General features: G+C 49.9%; 1 protein-coding gene across 1 annotated transcript; it reads left to right on the forward strand.

Annotated features, from left to right (window-relative positions):
* Positions 1–2,050: 2,050 nt before the first annotated feature.
* LOC112588456 (putative glycine-rich cell wall structural protein 1) lies at positions 2,051–2,353 on the forward strand. The gene has a single exon (XM_025298486.1). It carries the CDS (start codon positions 2,051–2,053, stop codon positions 2,351–2,353), a length of 303 nt encoding a protein of 100 aa, XP_025154271.1.
* The last annotated feature ends 12,814 nt before the right edge of the window (positions 2,354–15,167 follow it).

Raw genomic sequence — 15,167 nt, forward strand, 5'->3', positions numbered from 1 at the left:
GCAGAATAATCACAGTATAAACATTTCTTTTATTGTACATCCTTCCCTAGATATCACATCCCGACGAAAATGTAGCGACAATGTAGCCGCGAGCCAAAATGTACGATTTCTCAGGATCGTACTTTACATGAGCTATTTGCACCAGCGCTAAAACACCGCCCGGATCGCTGGCTGTGTTGGGCGGTCCGCCTCTGCCCAGACCGGTTGACTTTCCATGATGATGAGATTGACCAGAGCCCAATAATCCGGTCGCAGCACCGTACATGTCGTTCTTCGCCATGTCGTCCTGGCGCATAGTCTCTATGACGTCGCTCGGCAGAGCACGCAGCGCGTTGAATTCGGCGCAGTTTTGCGGAATGGACAGATTGAAGAATACGCGCAATTGTCGCGGCAACGGTTTACCGCGAAATATCTTGTCGCGCACATAACGGCGCACCAATTCGTTCAGGTGACCGAAGCGATCCTCATAGGTGGGAAATTTGAGACCTCGCGGAAGACGTCGAGCTATCGAAATCAGATAGAGTCCGTTCAGATAGGCGGTGCCCTGGACGAAACGCATATAGCGAATGCGCGTCGTTGCGTACTCGCTGTGTCTCAGCGAATCCAGCACAAAGTTCAGCGCGGTGAAACCCTCTTGCTGCAATTCCGGACCGAAGCGACAGTTTACCGTTCGCGCCATGCGAACGAGAAATCCGCGAACCGCGCAATCCAAGTTGCCGATCAGACACATCAGATGCGCGTCGGATTTACCGGCTTCCTCCTCGCAGCACGAAGCGTCATCGTCGCGCAATTGACTCGCTCGCTCCACGTTCTTCGTAATATCCGTAGCGGCGGCGACGACCTTGTTCGTCTCGTCCGTCATTTGTGCATTCGTCACGATCATCGGTGTGTTGTCGGAGTGGCGCGAATACTCGTCGTCGTATCGGGCAGTCAGTTCTTTGAACGCGTTGGACGAAACATTCAAGTCCACAGCTCGCTTCTTCGCCAGGCGGCACAACCGCCACATGCACCAGAGCGTCTCGTCGATGGCGTCGCGTAGTTTCTCCTTCTCGTCCGAGCAACGTCCAAGTTCGACACATTTGTCAGAATCGAGACGCGACAACAGAGCGTACACGGAACGAACATCGATCATGTCGTCTGACGTCGCTGGCTTACCTCGCAGATACAGATCGTTCAGTTCGGCGATATCGTTGGTGCTCGGTTGCATATCGGCCACTTGATTCCACAGCGAGTCCATATCTTCGATGGTCGGCGTGGTCGGCGTGGTCGCATTTGACGACAGCGATTTGCAATTGTCGCGCGAACGCGTGCTCCCGTTATCCTCCTCGCGCTCAGAGGCCTCATCGTTGTCCGCCTCATCCTCCTCGCGCTCGGACGCCTCGTCGTTATCCTCCTCGCGCTCGGACGCCTCGTCGTCGATGAACGAGGAAACATGTCGCACCGGGGAGTCGTCGTTGCATCGTTCTCGTTTTCGCCGCTCTCTGTCGACCAATGCTCGATTATTTTCACCATCGCGAAACTGGCGCTTTCGCGCGATCCGCTGTTCGGACGTGCCACCATCACTACTGGCGACCATGTTTCTCGACGTTGTCGCATCGCCGTTGTTGTTCCTGTTCGTTGAGGCGCGACCGTGCTGTCGTCTCTTGTCGTACGAGGCGCGCTGCTTTCTCACAACCGGCGAGAACTCGCTCGTTGCATCGTCGAGTTGCAGATTGCCCATTATCGCGCCGTTTGCCCAATCGGTCTCGATACTGCTCATATCGTCGGATTCTTCGAGCGTGTGCGTTTGACGTGTCACTGGTCGACGCTGAGGAGAGAATCGTCGATTAATGCTCGCAAACTGCGAATGACCAGCTTCACGTTTCAGAGCCTGATTTTATAATGCGCCAAAAGTGAATCGCTTCTCGATTTTTGCACCTCGCGTTCAACACTATAAGGTGCTGCGTATCGAGTGGGGGTGCGTATCGCGTGACACAGTGATCTTTTTTCGGTCGTCTGTCAGCTCGGAGTTGCGCCGCTCAATCGACAGAGATGCAATCTGGACGTCACGATGCCGTCTCACGAATGGAAGAATATGGCGATCGTGTTTGTGATCGTGGTGGTGCTGATTGTCATTATAGCGTTCTGGATGAGCAGTAACAATAACGCCGGCGGCGGTAACAGCTTCGGTAGCAGCGGTAACGGCAGTAGCAGTGGTCAGAACGGGAGTTTCGGTAGTTCCAGCGGCGGCGGCGGCGGAACGGGCGGTGGCTCGAACAATGGAAATCGCGGCAATAATTCACCACCGCCCGGTGGAAACACTGGAGGCGGTGGTAACGCGGCCGCTGCTGCTACCGCACCATACTCCTACTGATTGTCTCGATCGAAAATTTTATTAAATTTGTGCTCATTGCATCCTTGCACTTTTTTGTCCTCATAGTCAACAAATTGCGATCCGGACGAGGCGACGCGGCGACTAACGGCGGAACGGGTGGATCGAGCGGTAGCGGTAGCGGTGCGAGAGATCGACATCACTCGACAACGGAGAACAATAGATCGTAAAAAACGATACGACACTTTTGTTAATGGTTACCATCAGGACCACCTTCCCCCCGCCACCATATTGTGACGATTAGTAAGAGGCTTTTTCCCCCTGCTAAGAGTTGTGCCATCGAGTGCTTTTTCTCACGGTAACCAAATAAAAAAAAAACAATTACGCGAGTACAATGGCCGAGCGCGAACGACAGCGCGAACGTTTGCAAGTGCGTTTCGATGAGGGTCGTCCCACGCACGACACGTTCGAGGCGATGGACGACGTGGAGCTGCTTTCGAGCACCACGTCGGATCCTGCCGCACCGAGCGGATCGTTGCAAGACGGATTGGCTCGAACCGACGAATTCGTAGCGCCCGTCTGGTTGAGTCGCTATCTGCCGATCCTGTGGTCGAACGTAGACGCGTGCAAAAAGAACGCTAAATGTCTCGGCATGAGCTGCTGTTTGTTCGCACCGTTGAAATATTGTCACGATTCGATCAACGTGATAAACGGATTCTGTTAGTATCACCTGTGCGCCATATTCAATCTAACGTATCAAAACGCTTCGTATTACGTGCTCAACGAAGAGGGAAAAGCGGTACTCTGGGTCAAACCGTGCTGCTGCAACTCCGAGCCGAGACCGGTGGACGATCGCATGACCGCGTGCTTCCCGTTCTTCGAGCTGTTTGAGCGCGAACCTAACGTTATGGACATTATGCTGTCGAATTTCGAACGACATCTCATCTCGTACGGAGTCAACAATTGGGAGACTGTGTACACGCAACACGTCAATTATCTGCATCGTCTGATCACCATTCATTCGAGTTTCACGCAGCAATTGCGACCGTCGCGCGACGATCAATTGCTGGACAATCAATTGATTATGCACTGGAACGTGTGGAATGAGTATTACAGCTGAATCTTGCGCGAAACTCCGGCCGATTTGTACATCTTTCACGTGTCCGATCGTACTCGCGAGGTTCAGGGCGTGCCGGTCTCCACGCTCACGCAGATGATTGTGCGACTGTTCAGCGAGTCGTACACCAGATTGAACGAGAATCGCTTTCTCTCCGGGCCGTCATCGTACGGTGTGTTTCTGCGCGGTCACTTTACGTACAGTGAAAATCTGTGCGCGTTCGGCACCAAATCGTCCAATCAAGTCGGTGTGTTCGACTCGATGGCGACATAGCCGATTCTCTATACCGATCCGTGCAAACGGCAATTGATACAACACGATACGCATCAGACGCCAAAGGACGGTTATTGCATCAGTACCGAAGTCGACCGGGACAACACCGCGCTGAATAGAGCCGTGCTCGTGTCGTCATCCTCTTACACGGGCGGTGGCGGGGGCTCTAACGATACATCCGCCGCGATTATCACCAAGTGATAATATCGATCATATCGTACGCGTTGTTATCTGTGCTAAAAGGTGAAGTAGAAGGAGGGGAGAGACAGATTAACGTTCGCGCGAATATAAACGCACGAGATTGGGGGCTTGTCGTCTAGGTGAATACGATTCTTTCGCGTGTCCATTTGTTCGAGAAGAAACGACGAGAGACAAAGTGTCCGCAATGTCGCGAGAAACGCGCACCGTATCCAGTTGCGTGTTGACTGAGATATCGCATCATTGTATGGTTCGTACGGCCAAACAGGTGCAGTGCATGTACTGTACTCGCAAACGCACGGTGAGAGAGTTGTTGTTCGAGGCGATGTTGTACATCAGTGAGAAGGATCTATCGGCGTGCGATTACAAACCGTGCGCCATGGGCCGACCGGAGGACGCGTTCGAATTGATAACGGCGCCGATGGCGAACGCCACTACGTACTGCAATCGTCGCGAGGCTCAATTGCGCTATCCTTGGGCGATGGAGCAACACTGCGAGTTGCGGACATTTGTGCTGCATAATCGCGACGAGTACGACATCGACAGAGCCACGAGACGCGATTGTCGAGCGAACGAGACGCTCGCGTCGCGTGAATTGTGCGAGATTACGCGCGAATTGCTCATTGCGATCATCGACATATTCGACCGTCAAGTGGACAATAACGAGGACACTCGCAGTCGTCACCGATCGAGGGTGAATCTGTCGAGTCGACACTGGCGTGATATTGTGCATTGGCTCATGCGAATTCTACCGTTTATGTGCGACACGTTTACGCTGGTTCCCATATACCGCGAGAGCGAGTACATGGAACGAACAATTTCGCTGCATCCGTGCAATTGGCTAAACGGTCGACTCATTGCCACGGAGAACGTTGCTTCGACGCTCAGCGAGGACAATTGCACGCTGTGCTCGATTCGTTGCGTATTGAACACAGTCGTACCGGCACTATTGAGAGATCTGAGAAACTGGTGCAACGGCGAAGTGTCGTCGCAGCTGGACAACGCGACAGCGGTCACGCCGTTTCTCGTGAAGCACACGATACTCGAGCGATTACTCGCCGGTTGTCGGGACTGTTGCGACCCCGACACGTGCTGTCATTTGGAATCGCACCGAGTCGACGCGCCAGCTCTGAAAATTGTCGTCATCGTCAGCGACACTACATCGACACCTTCTTCCGCCGGTGGAGCGACGCCGTCGCAAGGCGCGACTACGACGACGGGAGGATCGTTCGACTCGCAGATCACCATCGCCGAGTCGTTGCTGCGTGTTCTGCTGCAAGTGTGCGAACGATTGCGCGCCGATCAATTGGACTCTGATATTGTGGCGCCGGTGTGTCAACATTGGGAACATGTATGGTATTGGTTGACGCACATTTTACCGTTGATATGTTGGCGCTTTTCGTTGAGCGTACGAAAAGTCGCTAGCGAATCGACAGACGGGGCGATGATAAAATAAACAACCGATCTATTGCTCATTATGTACGATTTATTGTTTGCTCCCGTTTCAATCCCACTAAAAAAACAACACAAAGCCTATTCCAAGCGCCAATGCTCGGCATCGGAGCTACGATCGTCGAATATCGATTGCTCGTTAGTATGCTGCATGGGTCGCCATTGTTCGTCGCCGTTGATGGCTGTCGCCGCGAGTTCAATATCGTTCAGATATTCATCGACGTCACGATCGTCCGTGATGATCTCGTTCGGCTGGCGATACTCGTCGTTCCCGTAGTCCGAATCGTCACCGGTCGCGCCGGATCTGTTGCGCGTAGCGCTTCGACGCGAATCTAATTCGACCGGATCATTACGCGCACGTTTTTCGCGTTTGCGTCGAGAAGCGCACTGGGCGACGTTTCGTCGGTGCGTCCGACTACGTTTGTTCGGACGCGCCATTGTCGTCGAGGCGATGTACGATAACGCGTTATCATCGTCAACGAGGTCAGCTGCTGCTGACACGCCGTCCTTATTCGACGTGAACGCGTCGTGCGATGTCGATGCTATCACGGCCGTATCCTCATAGCGATTGCTCGCAGCATCAGCGGCATCGGCGGCACGCGTCTTGTCGCGCGATTCGACATCGGGCTGCTCCAAGGTAGCGGCAGCATCGGCGGCACGCGTCTCGTCGCGCGATTCGACATCGGGCTGCTCCAAGGTAGCGGCAGCATCAGCAGCATCGGCGGCACGAGTCTCATCGCGCGATTCGACATCGGGCTGCTCCAAGGTAGCGGCAGCATCAGCGACATCGGCGGCACGCGTCTCGTCGCGCGATTCGACATCGGGCTACTCCAAGGTAGCGGCAGCATCGGCGGCACGAGTCTCGTCGCGCGATGGCGATTGTAGCGATCGATTGCGCACAAACATGTTCACGTAGATGTCGACGATGGTGGTGTCTGTCGACTCGTACGTCGGTGTCTCGCGAAACAATCGCGAATCTTTACCCACGTATTCGCGAAGCGCCTCCAGCACCACCGAACGGAGCAGTCGAAAGTACGGATTTTCGCAGGCCGTACCGTTGACGCTCGAATCGTACGATTCGCGATTCCACTCGATATCGTTGAAAACGTCCTCCATGGTGATGGATACGGCGCGAACTCCTCGATCTAGCGGAATGAGTTTCGAGGCCGTCGACGCCATTACTCCGGTGCCCAACTGAATGACGTCCTTGTAGAATGTGAGTCTCGTCAGAGATAGCACGTACACCATGTTGAACACCATGCTCATCTCGCAACACACACGACGATCGCCATCGCGCAGTAGCGTCTTGTACATATCGCGCAACACGGTGGGTATGCGCTTGTCGTGACAGCGCAGCATGTCGAGCGACGCGGTCTGAATGTAGCGCACTACGTTCAAAACCGGTGATTTTCCGGAGGCGTACGGATTGGTCAGATTCAACAAATTGCGCGCCATTTCGATACTCGATCGTTGTGCGGTGGCCTTGTTATCGCGCATAGAAAACGCACGCTAGATTGTGCAGATGCTCCATAATGTTGCCGCTCATTGTACCGCCGCGCTGAATGTTTTATCGCGACACCTTTTTTTACTAACCACGGGGATAACGATTGCGCGAATTCTATCCTATCCTCTCGATCTATCGCGCGCCGAATACTCGATCGAGAACAAAATCGATTTGCCTGCGAAAACGATCAGCTGTATTAAGGGGGGCGACGGTACGATAGAGACGCGCATCATCGTCGACAATAGCACTGCATTTCACCGATAAATCGTCTTACTAATTTAACCTGTATTTACGAAAAGTGCGCCGGTCCGCAACATAAACTGGCTGTCGCGGCGCGCAATGAGCGACGCGACCGCTCGGTCGTCCGATGCAAACGAATCGGTATGTTTCGTCGCTAGATCGATCTACGGGCGCGACAGCAGCGACGGCGTATCGATGCGACATCGCGTTCGAGACAAACGCGGCCGACCAAAGACTTACGTAGCAGCGCGACGTTTCATATGTCCGATGATTTCGCAACACTCCTACGGTTTACTGGCGCGCAACAATGAACCAGTTGGCTGTCCAATCGCGTGGTGGTTCCTGCGCGTTTCACTGATAGCACTGATTGTCACGCTGAGCTACGTAGCGATTCGCGGGATCGTGCACTGTGCGGTCTGGTCGATGGTGCATCACGACTGGTGGTATCTGCGCGAAGCCGTCATCAACGAGGAGTTTGCTCGTCGACCGTTTATGCATGACATTCGAGACTTTGTGCTGTCGCCGTCGCAGCAACAGCAACAACAGACACGTCCGAGCGATCCTCGCGATGCTGCTGGTGTACGATCGTCGTCCGTTACGGCGAAATCGTGAACATTAACAGCGACGACGTCAGCAGCAGCTGGCACCAAACGCGTGAAGTACAAAGCGGCCACTTTGGTCGATTCGATCAGATGTAGTAAGCGTTCGTGATCGGCATTGTGACGACGAGCGTCTTTATTGTCATCGCGACAACGCGTGTCTTGATATACAATGTCGAAACTACCGCGCGAATTTACAAACGTCGCTATGGAATCATCGCGCAGATTCATAACGGCTCGATGTCACGATGGATATTTGGTTTGTGGGTAGACACTGAGAAAACAGACACGTGCTACTGACAGAAGAGAGATCAATTTATTTTGTAAAATGTACATTAAAATACTTGATATAAACGAGGCTTTTTTGTTACGCGTTTTACTTTTTCTTCACAAGACGAAATTGCTCAACGACGTCCCATCCGCAAAATCAAGCGGATTTGTAACGCCTCATTGTTACCTAGGTCAGTGAGTAATTGGGTAGACACTGAGAAAAACAGCACATATTACCAATGATTTCCGGTTTATTATAAATGCACATGAATACAGATACTTAGCTTAAACGAGTTTTACGCTTTTTTTATCTTCGCAAAAACGATGTTAATCCACAACGTCCCTGTTCGCAAAATCAAAATGCAAACATACAATTCAACAAATGCACGACGTTACATTAATTAGCCACTGCGCCAAGTCAATCCACCGATCGCACATCGGTACCTGTATCGCACAATGTTGCATGTCGTCGACGCATCGAATCGCATCGTTGACATCATTCAAAACGCGCAACAATATACCGATCAACGCTTGATCGTTTACGACGGATGATTGGTATTGCGAACTATTGTCGTCGATCGTTATTGCAAAATGCACGATACCGCGCATTTCGCGTTGGTGTTCCCAACGAGAACACGTCTTTGCGCGCGACGTTGATCGATCGTGCAATATCGCGCGTTGCAGTAACGTCGATGTCAACGGTACGTGGCGTAATTTTTTGGGACACTGGTGACCATCGTTCGTGTGTTGCAAGAGATCCGGAAGTGTTACATCGAGAACACGATCGACCGCGCAATGTTCGCAAATGAACGACGAATCACCAACCCTGCGCAGCGTCCCATTGTAACTGTTGGCGCGTTGCACTGTTTCATCGGTACTGATGAGCAATTCCGACTCAATGCTAACATCGAACGAATCACACATCAACGACAAAATTCGCAACGACCAGTGTACCGTGTTGCGCCAGTTGCGAGCAGACAATGGTATCCTCAAGATGGACCGTGAGTACAGATTCGGATCCATTGAGTTTTCGAAAAAGTCAATCAGCATGGTCGTCCACTCGGTGATCACGCCCCTTCGCAGCGCCAGCTCGCGATGCGCCCGGTTGCCACGGGTCCTCTCTGGTTCCTCTTCGTCGTCGTCGTCGTCGTCAATATGGCGGTTGATAGGAACAACTAGGCGCAGTTGTTGATACGACGGCCAACGGTATCGTTTGCGTCGCTCCTCCTCGTCGCAGTATTGAAATCGACCCTCGGTCAATTCAGCGACAATCGACTTGATGTCGTCCGGTCGATCGAACCAGTCCTCGCGATCGTTTACAATCATGGCTTGATGCGCGCAACCGCGCACATTCGGCAACAGCTCGCGAATTATGAGCAATCGCACGCAAAACGGACACTTGATCGTGTCCGCTAACAGACGCGACGAAACAGACTCGCCCATTCTACGTCTCTTTACCAGGGGAATGTCGTATTCGGATATTTGCGGACTTTTTTTTTGTTATTGCGTCTTGTCAGTGCGACTTACTATCGATCAGTGAGCAGCAAAGGAGCTCGATGCCGTCTATATAGTGCCATTGTTATCGCTCGAGAGAGCGTCGCACCGTTATCGCAACACTCGGGATGAACGTCGTACCATTATCGCTACGCACTCGAGCGATAATTACGCAACTCCCATCTCGAGCGACAACCGCGCTACGCACTCGAGCGATAATTACGCAACTCCCATCTCGAGCGGCAACCGCGCTACGCACTCGAGCGATAATTACGCAACTCCCATCTCGAGTGGTGCGATAACGACGCAATGCTCTCGAATGATAACGTTAATCTCGAGTGGTGCGATAACGTTAATCTCGAGCGTCGTAGCGTCTGTTTTTTTTTGCGGAAGAGAAGATAAGTTGATCGCTGCGCGGAAAAAAACGTATTTTTTTTCTCCTTGTCGATATCTCTCCTCTGGAGGTATCGGCGCCCCCCGCGCGAGATTATGTCGAGAACGGGTCACGCGTTACGTCAGTTCCTGATAGAGATGAATCGAGCGTTTCGCTCATACGCGCGTCTTACGCGTCCAAAGTGAGTCACTGGGAGTCGGCGCTGACAACTTTGAGCAAACACGTTCGATCGCTCTCCTCTCACTTTGCGCGCCTGAAAACCACGAAACTAGTGGCGAAAAATGGCGAAGAGTTGGTGATGATGGGCGGGCGCGTGGAAGCGCGTCGCTTCGCTTCCTTGCTGCGCGAGGCTCGCTCCATCGAGGCCTACAAGACAGCCACCGGTTCGGTCATGTCGCCGACCGTGCGAAGCGCCTTTCGTCACTTGGACGATACCGCGGAGATGCACTTTCCGGACGCGAGTTTAGCGCGTCGTAACAAATACGTCACGCAGCAACGAGACTCTCTGATAGAGCGCAGTTCGTTGGCTCGCGATCATAGAGTAGACGGCGCGGACGTTCTCGAGCGATTGATCCGAAACGATCCGGTGACGCTGAAACGAGTGAACGCTCTGCTGAACAAGACGTCGCGCACAAAACGACTGCTCTACGTTGGCGGCGGTTTGCTCGTCACGGCCGGTGGTATAGCCGCGCTATCGCGCCGAGCCGAGAAATATGCGCGCGAAAATACCGGATGCTTCCTTTACACGCGAGATCTTGCGAACGGCGTGCGAAAATGTCGCGTCGCCGGTTGCTCGTGTCCGCTAAACGTCGCGCCTGACATCGCGATGACGTGTCGCGACGACGAACTCTGGAAGAAGATGCGATTGGGCAATAGTGAATGCGACAACGCGACTGGACAGACCCCGCCGTATTGCGTGCACTGCGATTGGAACGAGACAGATTCGCGCAGTGTAAGCTATGTGGATCTAGAGCAATTGCCGGATAACGCGTACGTGCTCTGCGAACATATGGATGCGTTGGACGCGCTCAATGAATTCGTCGGGTCCACTCTAGACAATGCGTTCGGTGTCGGAGAGATGATCGTCGGCACCGCCAAAAACAGCTTAACGACCAGCACGCGATTCTTACCGTGGATCCTCTGTGGTGGTTTGTTGCTGCTGATTGTCGCGTTTATCGCGTTCATGTGGCGCTTACTGTCGCCCGTAGTGTCGCTTATCGATGAAAATACCGCGCGTCACCATGACTCTACGCGCGGTGATTGATCGACGGACGAAAATGCCGCGCGTCGCCGTTGCTCCATGCGCGGCGATTGATCGACGGACGAAAAGAAGGAATTCACGTGTGAAATATCACGTCCAACAAGTGACCGCCGTTCACGCGCAAACACTCGGTCGCTCTAGCCACCAAGCTGTCCATCACGGAGTGCAGCAACGATCGCGCCGACGGCTCGATCGCGTTCAGCGCAGTCACCTCTCGCTCGATCGACGTTTTCAATCGCACCGCGTCGACGACATCGTCGTCGTACACTCGGTCCTTCAGATAGCCCCAGAGAAAATAATCGGCGGCTGAGAGATCCGGCGATCGGGACGGCCACGGGAATCGAGAGCCCAGCGATATCAAATGTTACGCGCCGAACGCTCGGCCCAGCAACGTCATGGTTTCTTGGGCCGTGTGCGTGGTAGCGCCATCCTGTTGCCACCACCACCATCGGTCGCATCGTCAACCCCGTTTCCCGACGAAGCTCCCGAACGATCATCGCGAAGTAGCGGGATCATGTAATGCTCGATCATGTCGCGATAACGCTCTCCCGTCACACTGACGCACCGTCTCGTCTCGGGATCTGTAACGTCCTGCGACGTTCTCTCCATCATATCATTTTTTCGCCTCTACATCAAAAGGCCAGCGAGACATATAAGTAGATTTGACCATCAAAAGTAACTGTTACTATTAAAATTTATCGATAAAAGTTCATATCTTTTAAAATAATAATAATTTTAGAAAATCGCGCAGTGCGATTTAAGGCTCCTTCAAAGTATTACAAATTATGTCGTAATAAAATTTCTGTAAAATCAATAGTTTAGAAGTTACGGCCATTTGAATGTCTCGACCAATCAGGAAAAGGCATGTTTTTCTCAGTAATTATAAGGCCTAGAAGAAAAATCTTAATTGCTAACAATAGCATTAAAAGACCTCTATTTAACGATCATATTAACATTTTGAAAAACATTAACAATTAATAAAAAACCAACAATGTTACCTACCAATAGACTTCAGAAAATTCTAAAATTCATACGCAGGAACTATTGGGACGCCAATAATGCGTACCTTCCGTAAAAATTAAGAAAAGTCAATTTAAAATATTTTTAACACCTACCTACCTAGAGAACATCTTAGTGAAACATGAGCAAATGCCAAAACCTCAGAATATTAATAACAAAAAGAAATAATGCCAAACGATAACAATTAATTCTTGCCCACCGACAGAGAATCCTTCTGATAGTACAAAATTTGGTAATTCATACTTAAAATTTAATAAACCTCATTTATTTAAGTTCAGGGGTCGCTTAAATACTTTACTTAGCTTGGAAATCCACCATTTTTGCCTTGGTCACGTTTAAATACGTTATTTAATTTAATCTAAGTCTTCTGTCCACGTTCAAGCTCCTCTTAAATACTGCACTCTTTTAAATTCGTTCGTACAGTACAACAGCTTGAACTCATCACTAATAATAAAAATTAATTGTTCATCGAATCTTCTATTACCATAAGCTTCTATAAGGTCTAAAAGTCGGTAATTTATACATAGGAACCGTTTATAACAATTGTTAATTAATTACCGACGCCAATAATAACGAAACCTACCCAAGGGGCCTACCTTACCGACATACGTAAGTAGAGAGCCCTATGGTAGAACTCAGCCTTGCCGAGAAACATTAATTTAACAACAGTAATAATAAGGATCCCTGTAATAAGGAATCCTATTTTTCCAGTTAACAATATTATAAATCTCTACACTATAATACCCACTGTTAACAATATGCATTTCTTATAATAATTCTAAATAACCACATTTAAACATTAATAACAAATATCTCTTTTATTATAACACATGCATATTGTCTTTATAAAATCATAACTAAATAATATTATAACTTTTTATTACACTATTCATATAATACTAAATTAGGCGTATATTATAACCTTAAGAACCACACATATATAATATTAACCATTTTTATTATAATATTATAATATTATAAGGCATAAATAATTACGCGCACATATAAATTAATAAGTCAGACTGGCGACAGGAAGTCTCAAAGATAAGGCACGCACGCAGCCGGGCCACCGAGGGTGCTCTGGAATCCCCGAGTAACCCGAGCCCATATCAGGTAATATAGGGCATCCTGTTGACCACGCTCCTTATCACATCCGGCGGCGCGCCGAGATGTCTCGACGCCCCGTCAGCATCACGCCACTCAGTCCCACTCTGAAAAACCTTGAACGCTCCTACTCTGGGTCCCTCTCGTATAATCCCATTACTCCTACCATATAGCCTACCCCACTCTTGAGTTCCATTGTCCGGATCGAACGAGGCCCGGGAGCAGCTCCCACCGTAGAGTCGACATCGGAAGTTCATACAGTACAGACGTGCTTCTTAGGAGTGCCTCCAAGACGTCATTGTTAATTTGACGCAAAGAGGAAAAGTGTCTCTGAGCGACCGTGCCAACACGGACAACGGTCGTCTCGCATAAGAGCCTCTTCCTAAGCTCCTTCAGAGCCTTTGCCTTGTGCTATTCAAAATCTGGAAGATTTCTTAGGAAACTTGCCAGAACATCTTCGGTGTTTTATAATACTCAAAGTGTGCGGATAAGTCGACTCCCCGCTCGAGTTGTGCCGTGGCTAGAGTGGTCCCCACAGTATTGAGAGTATTCTGGAATAAAAAGCCTGTTCTTTGAGATTTCTCTGCAAAAGTCTGAGCTACTGAAATAAATAGTAAGTATATAATATTTTAATGCACAACACTCACATACATCGCGTTTCGCAAGTGAAATACAATCGCGATCTAAGCCTTAGGAACATTGTTACGCGAGTGAACCAGTGACGTTTCATCATACGCCAAGTCGAATTATTTAACAGATACCATAGCGTCACGCTGAAATTTTCATGTCGGTTCATAACTGCTTTACATAAGGATCATTCATTATAATCCGAATAGTGTATTATCTACGTTTCAGTTTGTCAAACCGCTCTTAGAATTTCGTTCCGATTTCCTTAGGATACGCTATACAAGCTAGTATATATATAAAGAGAGAGAGAGAGAGACAATCTTCAGATTCTTCTTTTTTTTTCTAAATCGTGATTACGAAACCCCAGTGTCTGTCAACGCAGTGAACTACGCTCACACATTTATTATTCCCTTACCATTCCTCCTTGCGGGCGCATGACAACGGTGCATAGCACAGGGTCACACGCGCACGGCATCGGTGCCAAGCACAGGGCCGTATTAGTATAGTCAGAATCCTTATCAGCAGTGGTATCCCACCATTCTGACATCGCCTCCAGGCGAACTCCTTACGCCGGAGACTCTGCTTTGAAAATCTGCTTACTCCCACCTCCTAGGCCTTCACCTCGTTAATAGACATTGAATAAAATAAAAATTACAATTATCTCGTAACAAGGACTCACAGAGACGTTCTTTCATGTTAGCCTTCTATCTATCTCTCTCACTAGCTATTTTAGTTATAAGACATTTATATGCCTTCTCGTGTACAACGAACATATGCCATTGCATCGGCATACAATCCTTCAATATTTTCTACTAAGCATTTTAATTTTATGCTGCATCCTTGTTTTATCGGCAGCCTTTTTCCTCTTATTCGAGCATTTTCTTGAAAGGAAGATATTAAGCATTCATAAATCTTTGTCCTTTTTATTCAGTTACTTAAATCAATTGGTGCCGTAACATCTCTTGCCAGAGGAATTTATAGTTCATTAACCATTAAATCTGAATCTTACATTATTAAGCATAGATCTTGCCCACCTTTAGGGAAGCGCCTTACAGGAGCTACACGCCTCTATCCTTATCCAGACTGAGGAGCGCCTTACGGGTGCCTCTCGGCTCAAGCATCCCATCCATCCCGTCCAACTCATAAGACCACCCCTTTTCCCATCAAGATCAGGAAATTTAACTTGTAAATTAATAACCTGTACAGTGCTTAGCATCCTTCAATCTCAGGGGCGCAGCTGACAGCCGCCACCCGCCTCAATTATCCTTCTCCTACAACCCGCATAACCTAACCCTGCCAAAGC

The sequence above is a fragment of the Harpegnathos saltator genome, unplaced genomic scaffold (genome assembly GCF_003227715.2).
Source record: "Harpegnathos saltator strain DR-91 unplaced genomic scaffold, Hsal_v8.6 scaffold222, whole genome shotgun sequence".
Taxonomy (NCBI): Eukaryota; Metazoa; Arthropoda; class Insecta; order Hymenoptera; family Formicidae; genus Harpegnathos; species Harpegnathos saltator.